This window comes from Carlito syrichta, unplaced genomic scaffold (assembly GCF_000164805.1).
Source record: "Carlito syrichta isolate Samal-C Ts95f unplaced genomic scaffold, Tarsius_syrichta-2.0.1 Scaffold308800, whole genome shotgun sequence".
Classification (NCBI taxonomy): Eukaryota; Metazoa; Chordata; class Mammalia; order Primates; family Tarsiidae; genus Carlito; species Carlito syrichta.
Window position 1 is genome coordinate 554,648 of NW_007252896.1, and position 19,093 is coordinate 573,740.

Consider the following 19,093-nt stretch of genomic DNA (forward strand, 5'->3'; position numbering starts at 1 on the left):
TATTTTATACTTTACATTGTTTTTCCCAAAGACCCTTTCCTCTGAAGATTCTCTAAAGTAGTCATTTTATAGTGAGATGTACATTCCTGCAGGAAGCAAAATCATTCTTTAGTGTGCAGGAAGAAAATCAGAATTTCTGTTTTAATTTACATGCTATCTTGTATGTTAGAAGTAGATCTCTCCAACATCTTCCCTGGATCCATGCGTCAAGGACACATGTGAGAGACTTCACTCATATTCTCTCTTCCATCTTGCTTATTTCAGTGTAATTACCAAACTTGCGGGTGGCCATTTGAGTGGAGGATTTACAGATGCCATTTAGTTTAGCAAAACTGACCCTCATGATTTGCCAAGAGGCTCAAAAAATTTCCTACAAAGTAACCTTGAACTGAAGATCATACTAATACTGTTAATACAGGACAGTCTCAAGGAGATGACAGAGCTAACAGTCCTCCTTGTATGAGCTTATCAGCCATGTTACAAGGTGAAAATACTGACAGTCTGATCAGATTTGATAAGAAATAACTAAAAAATCTTAGAAACTATCAAGAAGACTAGTTGGCAAATAGACTTCCTCCACTATCATTAACCATAAACTTTGCCTAAGTGAACATAATACCCTGAGCTGGTAACCAGGGTTAGAATGGAGCCACCACAGGCAGCAGGACATTTAAAATCCAGAACACAAAAACAAACCTTGACATTTTTTAAAGCTATATTTAAAGTCATTTTCTACTCAATCCATACTTTAACACATTCCATAAGCTTAGTGACAAATGGTTAGAAGTCTCTTGAGAGATCTCTGACTGAATAGCTGAAGACTTAACAGGGAAACAGGAAGATATGTTCAGCATTTTGAACTGTCACACATATAAAACCCTGTCCTGATTTTCATAATGTGCTATTTTATCTCCTTCTCCAAAGAACTAGAGTTGGCCTCAATTTTTCAATTTGTGATTTTTTTTTTTTTAGAAAAAGAACAGCTTCTTCGAATGATTAAGAGTTTTTCTCCACTAGATGAAGTAAATAATTCATGCTGCTCTAAAAGTACTATGACTGATAGTAAATTTTTTAAAAAGAAAAGAAAACCCACCTCTTAAAACCTCCTATGTTCACATTCTAGAAATAAAATCAATAGTGAATAGCACCATGACAGCAAATCTCTGGTATCTCCCCAGCAGCACCTCAATTGATCTTCCGCTATCTACCTACTTTCCCCCACTCTGACTGCCCATACCCAGGCAGCAGGTCTCCATCTCTGTCACTCCCTTTCTCTTTTTCTCTCTCCCTCCTTGCCTAGATAGTTTTATGTAAATAATAATTTGTGTCATACCTTACAGCTTAAAAAAAAACGCTCACTTTTATAATCGCATTTGGTCTTCACACCAGCCCTGTAAAGTAGGTGTTTTTTCTATTTTACAAATTAAGATACAAAAACTCAGCCATATTAAATGTCTAGACCAATCACACAATCAGCAAGTGGCAGAGCCCAAATCCAAATCCCACACTTTCACAATATAATACTGCCCCAGGTAGTGGCTCTTACACTTATGTGTACATAAGGCTCCCCTGAGAATGTCTGTTCCTGGGTGGGTTCCTGGACCCCACCTCCAGAGATTCTGTTTTAGGGGGTATGGAACAGGTGTCTGAATTTCGAATAAACGCCCCTTCCAGGTGCTTGGCAACCATACTTACTGAAATATGCAGGCCTAGAAGGCAGCCACCATGGGGAATATGTGACCATGAGGCTTTCTGCTTATTGAAACTGCCCAGAAGTAACATTAATCTCCTTCAAGGAGTTGCCCGTATAAATGAGGTCCTTTATCTTATATGAGAGCAGCTAGAAAAGGGAAAGGAGAAAAGACAGGAAAGTAGGAGAGAAAAATCTAAACACACTGCATTCTGTAGAAAATAATCCTGTCGTTAACTCCCAGTCATAATCCCAACTCTCCTGCTGTTTTGCACTCTTTTTTGTATCCCTTAGGCATTTAGCACTTGGACCAACTGAGTGTCTGCAAAGAGGACCAAACTGCACTGCTTCCATAGGTGGAAGAAGCACTAAAGTTGGGCTCTTTCTGTTACAGAGGAGTATAAGAGGCAAAGCACCTGACCCAGAGTGAGTCACAGATAAAGCCAGGATCAGAGCGCGAGGTCGCCAGACTCCCAGGCCAGCCTGTCACCTCTGAGTCATGCAGCTTTCTTAGCCCAAGATGTGAGAACAGGGACAGCTTTCCACCAGGTCCTGCAGAGCTGTTGGTATGGCTGGCTTTGCAGAAGCCAGGGGGCATGAAGATAAGCCAACTTTCTACACAAAAGGCCAAGCACTCTCATTGACAGGAAAATGCCATAGTGATTTCAATCAGATGTTGAGGGCAAGGTAGATGAGTAAAATACATGCTGAAATGGTCTGAATGAAAAGCAAAGATGTTCCTTTTGAAAACATGGTACATTTACTCGGCAGCTGCGAGATAAAATGAGTTGTCTGTGGGAAGCTTGGGTTGCTTTTTTGATGGCTTTAAAAAACAGAAAAATTTGTGCTAAAGATAAAAATTAATTATGTTCCACAAAGCCAACTCTATGGCTACTAAACAGGGAGGATTCCTTTGAGACAGGATGTAAAGATTGATATCAGTCAGAACTTTTGAGAGAATTCTATTCTGAGGCACCCTCCCTCTACTGCCTTCTGGATGTGGGAGCTTCCCTTGGAAAAGAGAATTTATTGTCACCACTTAATTATCAAGAGACTGAGGTTAATTCACCAGACCACATTTCTTTGGCATAACCAGGGTTATGAAGGATAATGGATAATGGGAGACAACTCAGAGCTGTCTCCTATGCTCCAAACAAGTCTGTGCTTGGGTTTATGCATTAGGCACGGATATACACTTTAACACAACATGTTGGTACCAGCCACTGCCGCCAAATGATATGCCCCTGGGTACGCTTCCACCTTGAAGGGTATTTCATGTCTCTGCCACCCTCCTTCCCAGCTGCAATGTGTCGCCTATCATAAGCAGCCTGTCTGTAAGTGTTCTGAAGGTCGCCTTCCTCCTACTTCTCTGCCCTGACCCAAAGGCATGTGGCTCGTTGTCATCCCTGGGCAGTGATTCTAACATGTGTGGCTAAGGGAGCAGCACCTCAGTTCTCCATTTGGGTTCTACCTTGGAAAAATCTTCTCTTGGAAAACTAGAGAAGGAAGCAATACCATTGCTAGAGTTATTTTCATAAAGCCTTCCATAAGTGATGATTCCTCACCATCATGTTTAGTCACCATTTTTTGGACAGGTTGGCCACATATTAATCATCTAAACTGAAACACTTGTAAGAGTAAAAAAGAGATTAATATTATTCTAACTATTAATAATTATTCTGGGAAAAACCTAGCCATATGATCATCCTACTTATGAAGCAGATGAAGAGAGCAAAGAAGACATGTGAAGCAGAGTCCCACTGACCCCAGCAGATATAAAACACGAGCAAGCATAACTTTCATTGTTATAAACCACAGAGATCTGGAGGTTTTGCTATTACAACAAAACCTAGCAAAAGCTGACGAATACAATCCCTCTTTGCTATGTATTCATTACCACCTCTATAAGATGGGGATAACCTAATAGTACCCACATCATTGGGTGGCAGTGAGGATCAAATGGGTTCATATTTGTAAAGCACTTAGAACAGTGTCTGACACATAGTGAACAGTCAATAAATGTTAGCTACTCTTACTAATTATAACAACAAATAGGAGAATCAAAGAAACACTCTAAGAACACAGTGAAGTGAAATTTCAAGCAAAACTTATGATTATCCAAGAGTAGTAGGAAAAACCATCCCTTGTTCCCACCACAGCCTCTGTTTGTCCTTTTAGACATCCTGAGTTCCTTGACCCCCATCTCTGTTAGCCCATTCCTACCTGGATCTTTCCCTAATACTTTAACCCCATGGACCATGATTACAACTGCTTTCTTGCAGATTCCTCACCCTTTTGTTCCTTCCATCTCACCCACAGGACAAAACCTTAACCCTGAAGCAATATAACACTTGATGATTTTTGTTTATGAGGTTGGGCTACTGAACAAAATCCTCCAGCGTTTCTTGAAAATTTTCATATGGTCTCTTTTTCAACTCTTTCTCCCATCTCCCACGAGATACTGCAAAAGTTTACCATTCTCCTCCAGCTTTATAACCTACTACCTTCCTCCCAAAAAGACACTGGAGGCCATTATGTGGGGACTACATGCATTGGTCTGTGGCTCTTACCTGCATCCTGTCATTACTCTGGAAGCTGAGCTTCCCCACCTTCTTACTGTCTTCATCTTCTCTGCTGGCTCCCAGCCCCTGGAATAGGAATGTGCTTGTACACACCCCATCTCCCAACGATCACTCCCTCAGCCTGTTGTCTCTTTCCTTCTCTTGACTGCCAAGTAACCTGTCCTCCAGGCTCCACTTTCTCTCATACATTCATCCCTCAACTAACTGAACTCTACACCCTATTGCTTCACCAAATCTGCTCTAGGAGATGTTCTCAATGAACTCTTCATTACTAACACTAATTGGCATTTTTTTCTGTCACCCAGGCTGGAGTGCAGTGGCACACCGGTGGCCACCCCAGTGTCGACCACCTCAGCCTTCCAAGTAGCCGGAACTATAGGTACATGCTACCATGCCCAGCTAATTTTTAATTTATTGTAGAGACGAGGTCTCACCAAGTTGCCCAGCCTGATCTCAAACCCACAGGCTCAGGCAATCCACTCGCCTCGGCCAACCAAAGTGCTGGGATTACAGGCTGAACCACCGAGCCTGGCCTTTTCTGTCTTAATTTACCTTAAATGTCTGTGACATTTAACATGGCTACTGCCTCCTTCTTGCAATTCTCTCCTATCTTGTCTTCCAAGATGCTTCTCTCTGGCTTTACATTCTCTCAGGCTTTTCCTTCCCAGTCTCTTTGGTGGCCTTCTCTTCCTCTGCCCTCCCGTAAATGCTGATATTCCCCATGGTTCTCTTCTTAACCCTCTTCTCTTTTCCTTCCAAGGCATTAACCACTACTTATAAGCTGAAAATTCCAAAATCCAGATTTCCCTTCTATCTATCCAGTTGATTATTGAATATCTTCATTCGGGTGTCCCGAGATGTCCACAATCAAACTCATCCTTTTGCCTACCAACTCCCAACTCGCTCGTAGCTTTCTCATCTGAATGAACGCCACTGTTATATACCCAGTGTCTGAACCAGATACCTAGAACTCATGCTTGATTTTACCCAGTCCACCTCCTCCCACCCACCAAATGGCAACATGTCATTTGGACCAAGAGAGAATTGCCATTACCTTACATTATCAATTTCCATTCAGTCTTCTTTTCTCTAGATTTGATTATCTCAACAACTTTAGTTATTCCATAAATGATGACATGCTGGATCAGTAACCTCCACATTGGTCTCCTCACTTCTAGTCTTGACCCATCAAATCTATTTGCCATGCTGTTTACCAATGATCTTTCTTTCTCTATGATCTTCAGAATAAAATCCAGACTTTAATGCTAAAGCCATAACTCCCCACTTAACCCAGTACTACTAATGATGCAGCTCCTGTCTATCATTCCACTATCGTCTCCCATCGTGTTCCCCAAATCTCCTACATTCCAAATATACTGAACTACTTTCAATTCCCAGATTGCTCCATGTTTCATGATGTCCCTTGGGTTTTTGTACCTGCTGCTACCCTACTGAAATGTCCTGTGCCCCCCTGCCCACTACTAAACTACTTATTTTTAAGTCATTTATTACCTGTCCTGGGAAGCCTTCTTACCTGTACCTTTCCTCTCCCAGAAATCTCTCCTCCTCCAAGACTGAAATAGCTGCCTTGATTATGCACTCTTCTGTACCCTGAATGCAGTTGCTGATCTATTTGCAGCTCTCCCTCACTAAACTGTAACCTCAATTAGTTAGGAACTTATCTTTCAACCCAGTTCCTAGCACATTATCTAACAATACTCATTAAACATTTCACGAATGAATGAACTGTGATAAGTAGTCTCTTGGATTGCCCCCTCTACTGGGGGTAAAACTGCATGCCTATGAGGAAGAATCAAGCAACCTGACATGTGTATGTTTATGTGTATATACACATATACGGGTGAAGCCATCTTTAAATAGAAATCTCTCTGTGAGTGTTGTATGAAAGAATATATAGGCTATATAAAATTATTAATTTCCCTTTACCTTATTCTTCCTTTTGTTTTTAAGTTGCCATGTATTTTTCTATTGTGACTCCTTGAGCTCAGATAACTTTATTCTGCTATTTCAACAGCTGTATCTCCTGCACATAACATTTCTCAATATTCTTACTCAGTAAGGATAATAATCCTGTGACAGATATTCTGAATAGATGAGAAGTCTAAAGACCAAGAAAGAATTGCCATTACCTTACATTATCCATTGTCATTCAGTCTTCTTTTCTCTAGATTTGATTATCTCAACAACTGTAGTTATTCCATAAATGGTGATATGCTGGATCAGCAAATTTAAATTTTTACATTAAGTTATTATAATCTCAAACAAGTTTTATAATTGGCATTCATTAGGAATCACTTCTTAACATTCATTTCAATAACTCTCCTTCCACATTCTGATTGCTGAAGTGTTTGTTGTTTTAAAAAGAAGCCTTCATCAAATTGTTAGTAATTTTTAGTTGGTGGTCATTCTGCCCCCCTCAAGATCTTCATATGCCAAATCGTGGGCCGTTATAATTATTCTTTCTTGTCAGTTTAATTAATTTGAAGGTAACCTGAGTTTTATCATAGAAGATAAACAACAATCCATTTTAATGTTAAAGTGTTTTAAGAATAGTTTTCAAATAATAGCAGTTTGTCATTCCATAAGGCTAGACACACTAAATAAATTTGTTTTAAATTGTTATGATCACCTTTAAAAACAAAAAAACCTTGAAACAGTTGTCACAAGGTATTAAATATTAGATATAGAAATTACAAGACAAAATGTGAAATTAACAAGAACAAGCAATTTTAAAAACTGTCCTTTCAATAAGAAATTATCTTTAGAACATTTAATTTTCATCTATTGCCATCATTGTTATATAGTCCTTGTAATGAATTGAATTTGATTCTGGATCAATTGCAGCAGACAACATTTCTTCCATTTCTTCTTGAGAAAAAGGCTCACCTGGGAGGAACAAGAAGGAAAATCCATCATTTCCAGTCATCTGACATTTTTTCCTTTGTCTTTCCACTAGCCAGCTTTATTGCCATAGAGCCCCACAAGCCTCTGATGTGTCACTAGGTACTCTCCCTGGAGCTGCGAAGCCTGGACATCATGACAGTCCAGAGGTTCAAAGAGCATGCTGTTACACAACCAGGCAAATTGTGGACTTATCTTGTCCTGCAGGCATCACAGTTCCAGAAACCTATAGAACTCATCATTTCAACCCAAACAGTTGGAGGACATAAAGACATCATGAATAAGATTGTTTACTTCTTTAAGTTAAAACTGCTTGAATTACCAAAGGATTAATCTGAGGTCCCTATTTTATAGGGTGTCTAATCCTTATGTTTAGTTAGAGTATGAAGAGATAATGAAATGGCTACTATGCAAAATAAAGAACAGACAGCAGAAACTTGTAATTATAATGATGATATCTCGGAATACTTCCTAACCAGGTCTGGCCAACTTGGTGATGCCAGCTGGACCCAGTGAGAGATGCCACCCACCAACTGTATCAAAACTGTTGAAACCAAAAGTTGGGTAGAAAATCAGATACTGCTGAGAGTCATCTTGGAGACTGGTTTCAACAAAAAGAGAAGCAATTGCAGGGAGAACACTGAAAAGGCTGTAGACTTTGTCTACAAAGGTTAGAACTTTGTTGTGACATTAGGCAAAAATATAGAAACATCCAAATTACCATTTTATCCCTAAAGAGTCTTATTTAAGCAGGTGAGTTGCCAGAGTCTGAGGCTGACCTACTTCATGAACTTAGTCACCTGTCACTACAAACAATGCTTTCTAAGTTGGAATTCAGTTAATACTACAGAAATGATTCAAATTGGGTTTTGATGACAATGAAGACAAGAAGAATGTGCAGAGTCCTCTTGAAACCCTGCTTACCTCCTAAGAAAAGAAAGAATGTCTAAAATGATAAAAAGACAAATTCTGAATCTTTCTTATACCTGACTAAATCTACTGCCAAATGGACTTTGATGTCAATCCCTGAAGAATACTAGTAACAAACACTTATTAAGCACCACTGTGTGCCAGGCACTGGCCTAAGTACTTCACAATAACTAAGTTAACCTCCTAACCACCTCATGAGAGGTAAGAACTGCTATCATTCCCATTTATAGCTGGGGACACAAGCACACCAAACCAAACCAAACCAAACAAAAAAACAAACAAAAAAAACAAGGCCAACTGCCCCAGCGAGCGAGAGAGTGATAAAACTGGAGTCTGAATGCTAGCAGTCCAGCTCACAGTCTGTGAGCTGAACTACCACACTCTACTGCATAAGGGCCTTGCTCACAGAAAAATACAGAAGGTGATGACACTGCATCCTTGAGCGAGGAAGATGTGTTATTTGATTAAGGAAGAGAGGAAAATAGCTTAATCGTTAAAAGCACAAGCTTGGAAGCCAGTCTGCTTGGATTCAAATGCGGGCTCTCTCACTAGCTTTAAGGTCTTGAGCAAGTCACTTAACTGCTCTGTGCCTCAGTTTACTTGCTGATTTAATAGACATGATAATAATATTACATATAGCATAGGGTTGTTATGAGTTAAGTGTATTATTATTTGAATAGTACTTAGAACAGTAGCTGGCACATAAAGCAGCAACTTGTGTTTTTTTTTATAGTTTTTTTGATTTTTGGTTGGTTTTTTTTTAGATCTTCCCTGATGCTAAATACTGTCTGATGCAACACACATCCCTGGACCTCTATCTTGTAGGAACTTAATTCAATATGATTTATTATGTTTATCGCATGACATCCTAGGTATTAAGAATTCATATTCTCAAACTGATTAATGTGTTTGATGCTCTGTGGACATGATGAAAAGTGCAAGCAACTTTAATCCATATTGTTATAAAGCATAGATGTACTAAAAAACAATTTGTAGAATTCTGAGAATCTCAAAGCACCAATTCTTAGGCAACTATTTTATCAGACGAGTCACCTGTTACTACACTTGGCTGATGAGTCTGTTATATTAAATAATACTTAAATCTTTTCAGTACTGTAATCTTATATATCACTATCAAGCACATTAGAGCTCATCTAATGTGGAATATATTTAATATTTGTTGAATGAATAATTGAAACCATATATGGTCTTAACTAAAAATAATTATTCTATGCTTAATTCACTGAGATACCCAATCGTTGATCTTTTTTTTTTTTAATTGTAGAGACAAGGTCTCAGCAAGTTGTCTGGGTAAGTCGAGAACCTGCAGGCTCAGGCAATTCGTTTGCCTCGGCCTCCCAAGGTTCTGGGATTACAGGCTGAACCACTGAGCCCGACCAATAGTTGATCTTTAAGTACTATAGCTGTAAATATGCTGTTTTGGGAAGTACCACAGAGCACCTCCAAGTAAACCACGTGATTGCACTGTCTCTGTATACACTACCATCTGTTCCTGATTTCCCTGCTTTAGTCAGTAGCATTACCATAATACTTGTCATCCAGGTCAAAGCTTTGTTGTTCCTTTTGACTCAGCTCCCATTTTTGTCCCCTGTACTCTGTTACTCGTCATGACCGTGGATCCTGTCAAAGCAGTCCCATTGCATCAATCTCTTCTTTCCATTCCCATTGCCATTGTCTGGTCAGGCCCCGATTAGGGTGCTTTCAAAATGCTACGATGGCTTCTAACTGATCTCCCTAGTCCAACCTCTCTCTCATTCATCTAACAACCTACCAGCACCAGAATAACCTCACAATCACTCTTGCACTGTGTGACTTATCTGCTCAAAACCCTACAATACTTCCCCATTGCCCACAGGATGAATTCCAAACTCCTTAGCCCAGACCACCACAATTTATGCCGAGCAAATCTATCTAAATTAATGTCCTGCTGTTTGCTAATATTGTCTTCTGGGCCAGCCAGGACTGTCTCCCCATAGGACTCTGAAATACCATGCTAATTCCTGCCTCCCAGTTTTGGTTCATACTGTTTTATCCATCTATAATGTCTCCTTCTCATCAGCCCCTGAACCCAACCTCCATTCATCTACTCAGCCATTCATTAATTCAACAAACATTTGTTAAGATCTAATATGTGTGAATATATTATAATGCGTAAGATTTTACCCCTGCCCTCAACAACTTACCCATATAAATTCTACCCTCTTAAAAAACCTACTTCCCAAGTCTTTCTAGACCAAGCTTTCCAGGCTGGTGATCTTCTGCTGGCTTTTTACTTTTCTACTGGCTTGTACTATAAATTGTTTTATAAGTTAGTTTTAGTTCTCCAATAAAATTGTAATATCCTTGAAAGAGGGAGATTTCAGCATTGCTACACCATACTTAAGATACAGTAGGCACACAATACTAATGAAATTAAACTGATTGAATCATTTTGGTAAATTCATATTGCTTAATACAACCTAGGATTTACTTCCTTTAAACAAATCCTTAGGATTAAGAGGTTGATACTTTGAAAGTCATAACATTCTCATCAAAGTTAATCCCTGAGATAATCTGAACAATGGTATAAGAGTTCTGGGTGGCAGGTAAGATTGTCATGTCATTCTCACTCTCACTCCCCATGTTCCCACCTAAGGTTGGATCAAGCCAAAATGGTCAAACCAGTTGCACATGTAGATGCAGTCTTAGTCTTCCCTACTCAAAACTATTTGTACTTTTGATTCTGTCTCCAGTGATTAGTGACTTTGAATCACTTAGGACTCAATCTGTAAACCAGGGAACTGAACAAAAGAGACAGAACTCTATCTTTGGGAAGAGGAAAGGTGACCAATATGAGGATGTTTTCAAGAGACTAGCCATTGGGCTACTGCCCTTCAGTGAAAACAATTTACACATCGGCCTAAGCAGAGAGAATTCCTAAGAAAATATGTTGGTACATAAAGTGTACAGGCACATAAAATGTGTATAGTCCATGCTCAAAGCAAATATATATAGTTCCATGAAATTTCATTTCTTGTGTTATTTCATATTCATCTGAGGGTGTTTTATCTGTAACTTTGCCAACTAAAAAGCTCTTTAAAGAAGAATTCAAATCTTCAATCTAGTTACAGGCATTAATTAACAGTGATTGATAGCTCATGTTTTCTAGGTGGCATGGCTTTTATTCAGGAAATACTCTGAATGGAATGGCTGCAATTTACAGAAGTAATCATTACACTTTACAAAATTCTATGAGGCAACAATCCATCTCCCCTTCCCCTACCCTTTGTCTTCTTAACCCTCATAAAACAAAAACCATCCCAAAACCAAAATAATAGGAATAGAAAATAATTCTTTCTCACCAGAACGATTCATTTTCAGAATCCCCTATAATTTTTGCATAATAAGTCACTGTTATAAGTAATAAATCACTCTTACCTTCTTCAGTCATATACTTGATCAGCTCTTCCTTCGTAAGAAACCCATGTTTAGCTGAATCTAAAACCTAGGGGAAAAGAAAAGATAGATATTATATTTTTTGTTTGGAAAGTTCTACATGGTAAATTTTTTATATAAGTATATATATATATAAAATCTGGAGCTTACATACCTCAAAAGCTCGAAGAAGAACATCTTCTGGAATTGGTCTGTATCTACAATTATGCAATAAAATGAGTAAATATGTGTAAGTAAATGACAGTATTTATCTCAGTTTTTACGTAATAAATGACCAATAAAATAATAAAAACTGCTAATATATCGGGATGGTAATACTTCCCTCAATGAAATATTTTTGAAGTATGGATATAAAAATTGAAAGTACCTCAGCCCAACAGGAAAGAGTTAGTTCAAAATCACTGACATGTTTGATGTTATAGTTAGCTTTTTGGAAATCAATGTATCTGGCCACAAAACCTCTACAATAAACCAGCTGTGGTAAGCTAATGTTATACTTTTGCTATAAAAATAATTAAGATTTTTATTCATCATTGATAACTCAAAGTAGAAGATAATAAGAATGTTGACTTATGATCTTTGTAGCTTATCTGTCCTTGAATTATGCTTTGCTTTACAGTGGTTGGTATTTCTAAGCACTCACCAACTGGCAGTTCAGAAGTATACAGAAAGGTTAGAAGGAAGCTTCCTTAAGATATACTGGTTGAATATAATATACAAAGTGAAAAAGTAAAGTGTTTTGAAATTAATGTAATTCTGCTCATTATGTTGCCTTAACAATTGCGTTTACTTACTTTCTTTCTAGTAGTACTTGGGTCATCACTGGAAGAAATTTTTCGAAACGAATATATCCAGTGGGTTCTTCTTCCTCTACCTAAACATTCAATACACAAATACTCATTTATTCATTTAACAACTGCTTTTCCAAGCACTGTGACAAGTGCTGGGGAGTTGATGATGAGCACACGCGGGAAAGATCCCTGCTCACTAAGCTTATATTCTGTTAGGGAAGGCAGATTAATCAAAAAACAACACAGCAGAGAGGCTATACATTTATGTGAACACAATGAAGCGAAGGAGCATGGGTTTATAAGAGCACGTGAGAGAGGAAACCTTTTAGTCTAGGAGATCAGGGAAGTCATTCATGAGAAAATGATGTTCCATCTGGTTTATAAGGGATGAGTAGAAGGTAATGAGACGAAGACTGCAGGGAAGAGACATTCACATAAAGGAAATTACACGCACTGAGACTCTGTTGTAACGCATTGCAGACGATAAGGCTAAGGCACAGGGATCAAGAAGGAGAATGTTTCAAGATAAGGCTGGAGAGAAGGGCAGGGGACCAGACCTTCCAGAACCTTAAAGTCCATGAAAGTGACTTTGGTTGTAGCCTAAGAACAATGGGAAATCAATGAAAATCTCATAGGTGTGTGTTCTGAAAGACTACACTGGTTGAGATTGAGGCAGCCTCTTTAGTAATCTAAGCAGGTATGACAAGGGCTTGTAATGGAATGGTGGCCATGGAGAGAAAAGTGGATGGTTAAATATATATATATATATTTTTTTGAGTTGGAGTCGCACTCTGTCCACCCAGACTGGAGTGCAGTGGCCGCTCCTGGCCACCGCAGCCTCGACCTGCTGGGCTCCGGCGATCCTTCCGCCTCAGCCTTCCAAGTAGCTGGAACTACAAGCGCACGCTACCATGCCCGGCTAGTTTTTGATTTATTGTAGAGATGAGGTCTCGCCAAGTTGCCCAAGCGGGTCTCGAACCCGTGGGCTCAGGCAATCCACTTACCTCAGCCACCCAAAGTGCTGGGATTACAGGCTGAGTCACCGAGCCCGGCGATGGTTAAATATTTAAGAAGTAGAACTGACAGGATCTAGTGCTACTTCCATTATGGGTAAGAATGAAAAAAAGAGGAGTCCAGGATGACTCTCAGGATTCTGACTTGCACAACTGGGATAAAGTGATGCCTTTTCCTGAGATACAGAACAGGTTGGGGAACTAATCACTATCTCAAGGACCAAACTACATCTCAAATTATTATTATTATTATTATTTTTGAGTTAGAGTCTCACTCTGTTACCAAGACTGGAGTGCAGTGGCACGCTCCTGGCCACTGCAGTCTCGACCCGCTGGGCTCCGACGATCCTTCTGCCTCAGCCTTCCAAGTAGCTGGAACTACAGGTAGGCGCTACCACACTCAGCTAATTTTTTATTTATTGTAGAGACGAGGTCTCGCCAAGTTGCCGGGGTGGGTCTCGAATCTGTGGGCTCAGGCAATCCACTCACCTCGGCCTCCCAAAGTGCTGGGATTATAGGCTGAGCCTCCAAGCCTGGCCATCTCAAATTATTATTAAATATTTATTAAATATTTATATGGTAAATGGAACTTTTAAACCAGTACTAAATTAAGAAAAGACTATGCCTGAGAAAGAGAATGCCTGGCACCTGATAGATGAGAAAGAAACAGATTCCTGCCCATAGGTTCAACTTTGATGGAGTGGCTGAAAAAAAAATTCTATTGACCTTAACTTTCATGTCAGGCTATTTAGAAGAAACTGTAAATTTTCCACTCCCTTTCAAAAATCCTATTAAAAGGCTCATAGATTCCAATTCAGTGAATGAGCTTTTAACAGATTTATTCTTTGAGCAAAAAATATGAAATCTATAGGCTGCTGCTAGGTGGAACACACTGTCATCCAAATGACAACTATGTTTTAATGTTTATACCAGATTCACACCTAGTGTGAGTGGAGCCCTAAGACTTCACTATCAGCAGAAAAGTTAATCCATTTCATGACAGAATGATGTGTTTCAGAATTTCTGAGCCCATCAATATGTGAACAAAGATCCAAGGGGAGCATTTTGCAAATTAATGCTCATATGGCTCCACTGTGCTTGAGTAGCACTCTGCACCTCCTGACTCCAGGAGCCTCTTACAAATAAAACGTCAGTCTCACGGAGCGACCCACAGAGTGCTATTTTAAAATTAAAATTTTGAGCAGCCCCTGAACAATGATCATAATACTATAAGAAAGAGATTGGTAGTAGCGGGAAACTCCCAGGGGACGGTGGGGTGGGGTGAGGGGGGTTTTGCATCTTATCAATAAGGGTACCTGATCTCAAACTAGGTGAAGTGGGGACCAAAGTGAGGCCCAAACTTTACCTGTACAATGACCATTTGTATACCAAACTCTGAATTGTACCCCACAACTTAAAAAAAATTTTTTTTGAGTTGCTATTATGTTTACTCCAGAAATTTATTCCAGAAGCTACAGTAATGGTTGGGTCCCTTTCCTCCCACTCCCAACAAACCACCATAGAGCAGACAGTCTCAACCATAAAAAGATCAAAACCCCTCTTTATCTTATAAGCATCCTCATCAATCTACAAACTGGTTTTAGAACTTCCAAAGGAAGTTTAACTCCATCATTCTGTCTCCATCATGCAAGGACTCACAAATAATAAGATATGAGCCTCATATTACCTCCCTGGGTTCCCTCACAACCTTATAATTCCTCAGTGACATGAACACTATGGTGAAGACTATGGTATTAGATCTTTATGGAGCCAACATTATGTGAAAATAAGTTAAAACAAGATATCCAACTAATCAGAACAGCAGATGTGGTATAAATTTTCTTTAGCTTTTTTTTTTCCTTTTTAAAGAGAGACAATGAGTGAACAGAGGGCTTGTGGTTAAAAGTGAGAAAAAAATGGTTAAGTTCGTCTTCAACTTGGGCAGAAACTGTAAACGTTTTTCTATAACCCAACACTGTCCTCTAGAGGCCATTTCTAATCTGTTCTTTCATACAAAAACATATATAAGCATTGACACCAAACCAATATAATTATATAATTCTAAATACAGCATTAATGGGATTTTTAATGTGTACCAGATACTGTTTTATGTTAGAAAAATATTTTTCCATTTCACTAATCTTTTTATTTTAGAGTAACTTTAGATACACAGAGAAGTTGCAAAGATAGTACAACTAGTTCTCATATAACCCCTCACCTAATTTCCCCTATTTTTTTTTCCCAGCTTTATTGAGGTATGATTGACAAATTAAAATTGTATATATTTAAGGTATAAGTGTGATAATTTGGTACACATACACATTGTGAAATGGTTTCCATAATCAAGTTAATTAACATATCTATCATCTCACTAGTTACGCTGTGTGTGTAGCGAGAACACTTAAGAGCTACTCTCTTAGCAAATTTCAACTATGCAATAATTATTAACAATAGTCACCACGCTGCACATTGGGTCTCCAAAAATTATTTACCCTATACCTGAAAGTCTGTACTTTAGACCAGCATCTCCCCGTTTCCCCCATTCCAGTCCCTGGTAAGCACCACTTCTGTCTGTTCCTATGGGTTTGATTTTCTTAGATTCCACATATAAGTGAGGCCATGCGGTATCTGCCTTTCTGTGTCTGGCTTATTTCATTTGATACTGTATCCTCCAGGTTCATACATGCTGTCCCAAATGGCAGAACCCCTCTCTTTTGAAAGGCTGAATAATATTCCATCGTGTGTATGTGATTGTTTTATTCATCCATTCATCTGTTGACACAGTTTTTCACATGTCTTGGTTACTGTGAATTATGCTGCAATGAACATGGCAATGCAGATAACACTTTGAGATTCTGATTTCATTTTCTTTAGGATACATACCCAGAAGTGGACTTGCTGGATCATGTGTTAATTCTATTTTTCGATTTTTCAGGAACCTCCACACTTTCTATAATGGCTATATTAATTTACATGCTCACCAACAGTGTACAAGGGTTCCTTTTTCTCTACATCTCACTAGCACTTATCTCTTGATTCTTGGCAGTAGCCCCCCTAGCAGGTGTGAGGTGATATGTCATGGAGATTTTGACTTGCATTTTCCTGATGGTTAGTGATGTTGAGCACATTTTCATATACGTATTGGCCATTTGTATATCTTCTTTGGAAAGATGTCAGATCTTTAGCCCATTTTAAAATTGGGCTGTTTCTGTTTCTGCAATTGAGTTGTATGAGTTTGTACATCCTGGGTATTAACCCCTTGTCAAATGTATGGTTTGTCAATATTTCCTCCATTCCATAGACTATTGTTTCATTCTGTTGTTTCTTTTGCTGTACACAAACTTTTGATGTAGTCCCACTTGTTTGACTTTTGTTGCCTGTGCTTTTGATGTCATAGCTAAAAAAATCATTGCCCAGACCCATGTCAAAGAGCTTCCCTCTATATTTTCTTCTTGTTTCATGGTTTCAGGTCTTATGTTTAAACCTTTAATCAATTTTGAGTTGATTTTTGTGTGTGATGTGAGATGAATATCCAAATTCATTCTTCTTCATGTGGACATCAGTTTTCTTAACACCATTTATTGAAGAGATTGTCCTTTTCCCCGTTGTGTATTCTTGGCATACTTGTTGAAGAATAGTTGACTACACATGCATAGACTTATTTCTGAGTTTTCTACTCTGTTCCAACAGAGTATGTGTCTGTTTTTATGCCAGTACTGCACTGCTTTGATTACTATTGCTTTGTAACATAATTTGTAATATAATTCAATTGTTAACTCTTACATTACTATGGTATACTTATCACAACTAATGAATCAATATTAATACATTATTACTCACAAACATATAAACTTCATTTGAATTTTATTCGTTTTTCTAAAGGGTATTTTACAAACATGGTATATTCCTCTGTTGTAAAAAAGAAAGAAGAACAGCGTAGAATAGCACTTCTGGGAATCTGGAAATGGGTGAAAAGAGGGGAGGCCTGGAAAGGGTTTTATTACTTCTAGTGCAGGACAAGCTCATTAACTTTGTGAGGCATCAGTAAGATAGGGCTAGAACACAACTTTCTAAAAATGCTGTGCAATGATGGTTCTTTAAAGTCATGGATTTAAATATCTTTAAGATTTAATAAAAAATATATAAAATACATTTTTGCAGGGAGAGAGTATGTGTGTGTTATGGGTTGAATTGTGTCCCTGAAAAATGTATGTGTTGAAGTCCTAACCCCCTGTGCCTGAGAATGTGACCCTATTTGGAAACAGGGTATTGACAAAGGTAATCAAGTTAAAATTAGGTCAGTAGGGCAGGCACTAAATCAACATGACCAGTGTCCTTACAAAAAGCAGAAACTTGGACACAGACACGCACACAAGGAGAATGCCAGGTGAACATGAAGATGGTCATCTATACGCCAAGGAGAGAGGTCTGGAACAGATCCTTCCCTCGCCGCCCTCCAAAGGAACCACATCTGCTAACATCTTGATCTCAAACGTCAGCCTTCAGAACTGTGAAAGATTCTCTAACATATATCAGACATGTTTGAAAAGACTGCAAAGTCACTGCCATTTCTGCATTTACAGCAAAGTCATATTTGGAAAATCTACTTTAATTCTTTCTGCATTTGTTAGAGTCTTAAAAAAACAGATGTCTCTCTCGTAGAAAAACATCACAATAATAGATTCCTCATGTTAGATCAAGGAGAGTTTAACAAAGTAGGAGGTATCAGACTGCCAGGCTTTAAACTTTTTTATTTTTTATTTTATTTTTAAGATGTGGGGTACAATTCAGGGTTAAGTATACAAATGGTCATTATGCAGATACCCTTGTTGATGAAGTGTGCCCTCTCCCTTCCCTGACAGTTTCTCACTATAGCCAATCCCTTTCCTATAGTATTATGATAATCGTTCAAAGTCTGCTTATGAGTGAGAACATGTGATACTCAGTTCTTTGTTTCTATAATAGATTGCTCAGTTTTATAGACTCTAAGTCCATGCGAGTTGCTGCAAAGTTCATAATTTTGTTCTTCTTTATGGCTGTATAATATTCCATCATTTATGTGTACTACATGTTTTTAATCCAGTCCTCTTTCAGTGGGCAGCATGGTCAGTTCCATGTTTTTGCTATTGTGAATAATGCTGCAATAAACATGCATGTGCAGGTATCTTTTTTATAGAGTGATTTGAGTTCCTCCAGGTATATTCTCAGAAGGGGAATTGCAGGGTCATATGGAAGGTCGATTTTTAGATCATTTAGGAATCACCAAACTGTTTTCCACAGAGGTTGTACTAGTTTACACTCCCATCAACAGTGTTGAAGTGCTCCCTTTTCACCACATCCTCTCCAGCATCTGTTGTTTTTTGAATCATTGAGGATGGCCATCCTGACTGGAGTTAGGTGGTATCTCAGTGTGATTTTAATTTGCATTTCTTTGATAACTAGTGAGGCTGAGCATTTTTTCATGGATCTCTTGGCTGCTTGTGTGTCTTTTTTTTTTTTTGAGTTGGAGACTCACTCTGTCACTCAGGCTGGAGTACAGTGGCACACTCACAGCCATTCCAGTGTTGACCTGCTGGGCTCTGGCAATCCTTCCACCTTAGCCTTCCAAGTAGCTGGAACTACAGGTATGCACTACCATGCCTGGCTAATTTTTTATTTATTATAGAGATGAGGTCTCGCCAAGTTGCCTGGACTGGTCTCAAACCCGTG

At 38.7% G+C, this 19,093-nt stretch overlaps 1 protein-coding gene across 1 annotated transcript in view; it reads right to left on the reverse strand.

Annotated features, from left to right (window-relative positions):
* Nucleotides 1-6,592: 6,592 nt before the first annotated feature.
* The window catches only part of EFCAB2 (EF-hand calcium binding domain 2), a 125,624-nt gene continuing 113,123 nt past the window's right edge, over nt 6,593-19,093 (reverse strand). Inside the window, exons 4-7 of the mRNA XM_008065722.2 lie at nt 12,375-12,454; nt 11,735-11,777; nt 11,563-11,629; nt 6,593-7,179 (exon numbers count right to left, since the gene is read on the reverse strand). Of these exons, the coding sequence (XP_008063913.1) occupies nt 7,064-7,179; nt 11,563-11,629; nt 11,735-11,777; nt 12,375-12,454 (306 nt within the window). The 3' untranslated portion in view covers nt 6,593-7,063. The remainder of the gene's footprint in view (nt 7,180-11,562; nt 11,630-11,734; nt 11,778-12,374; nt 12,455-19,093) is intronic.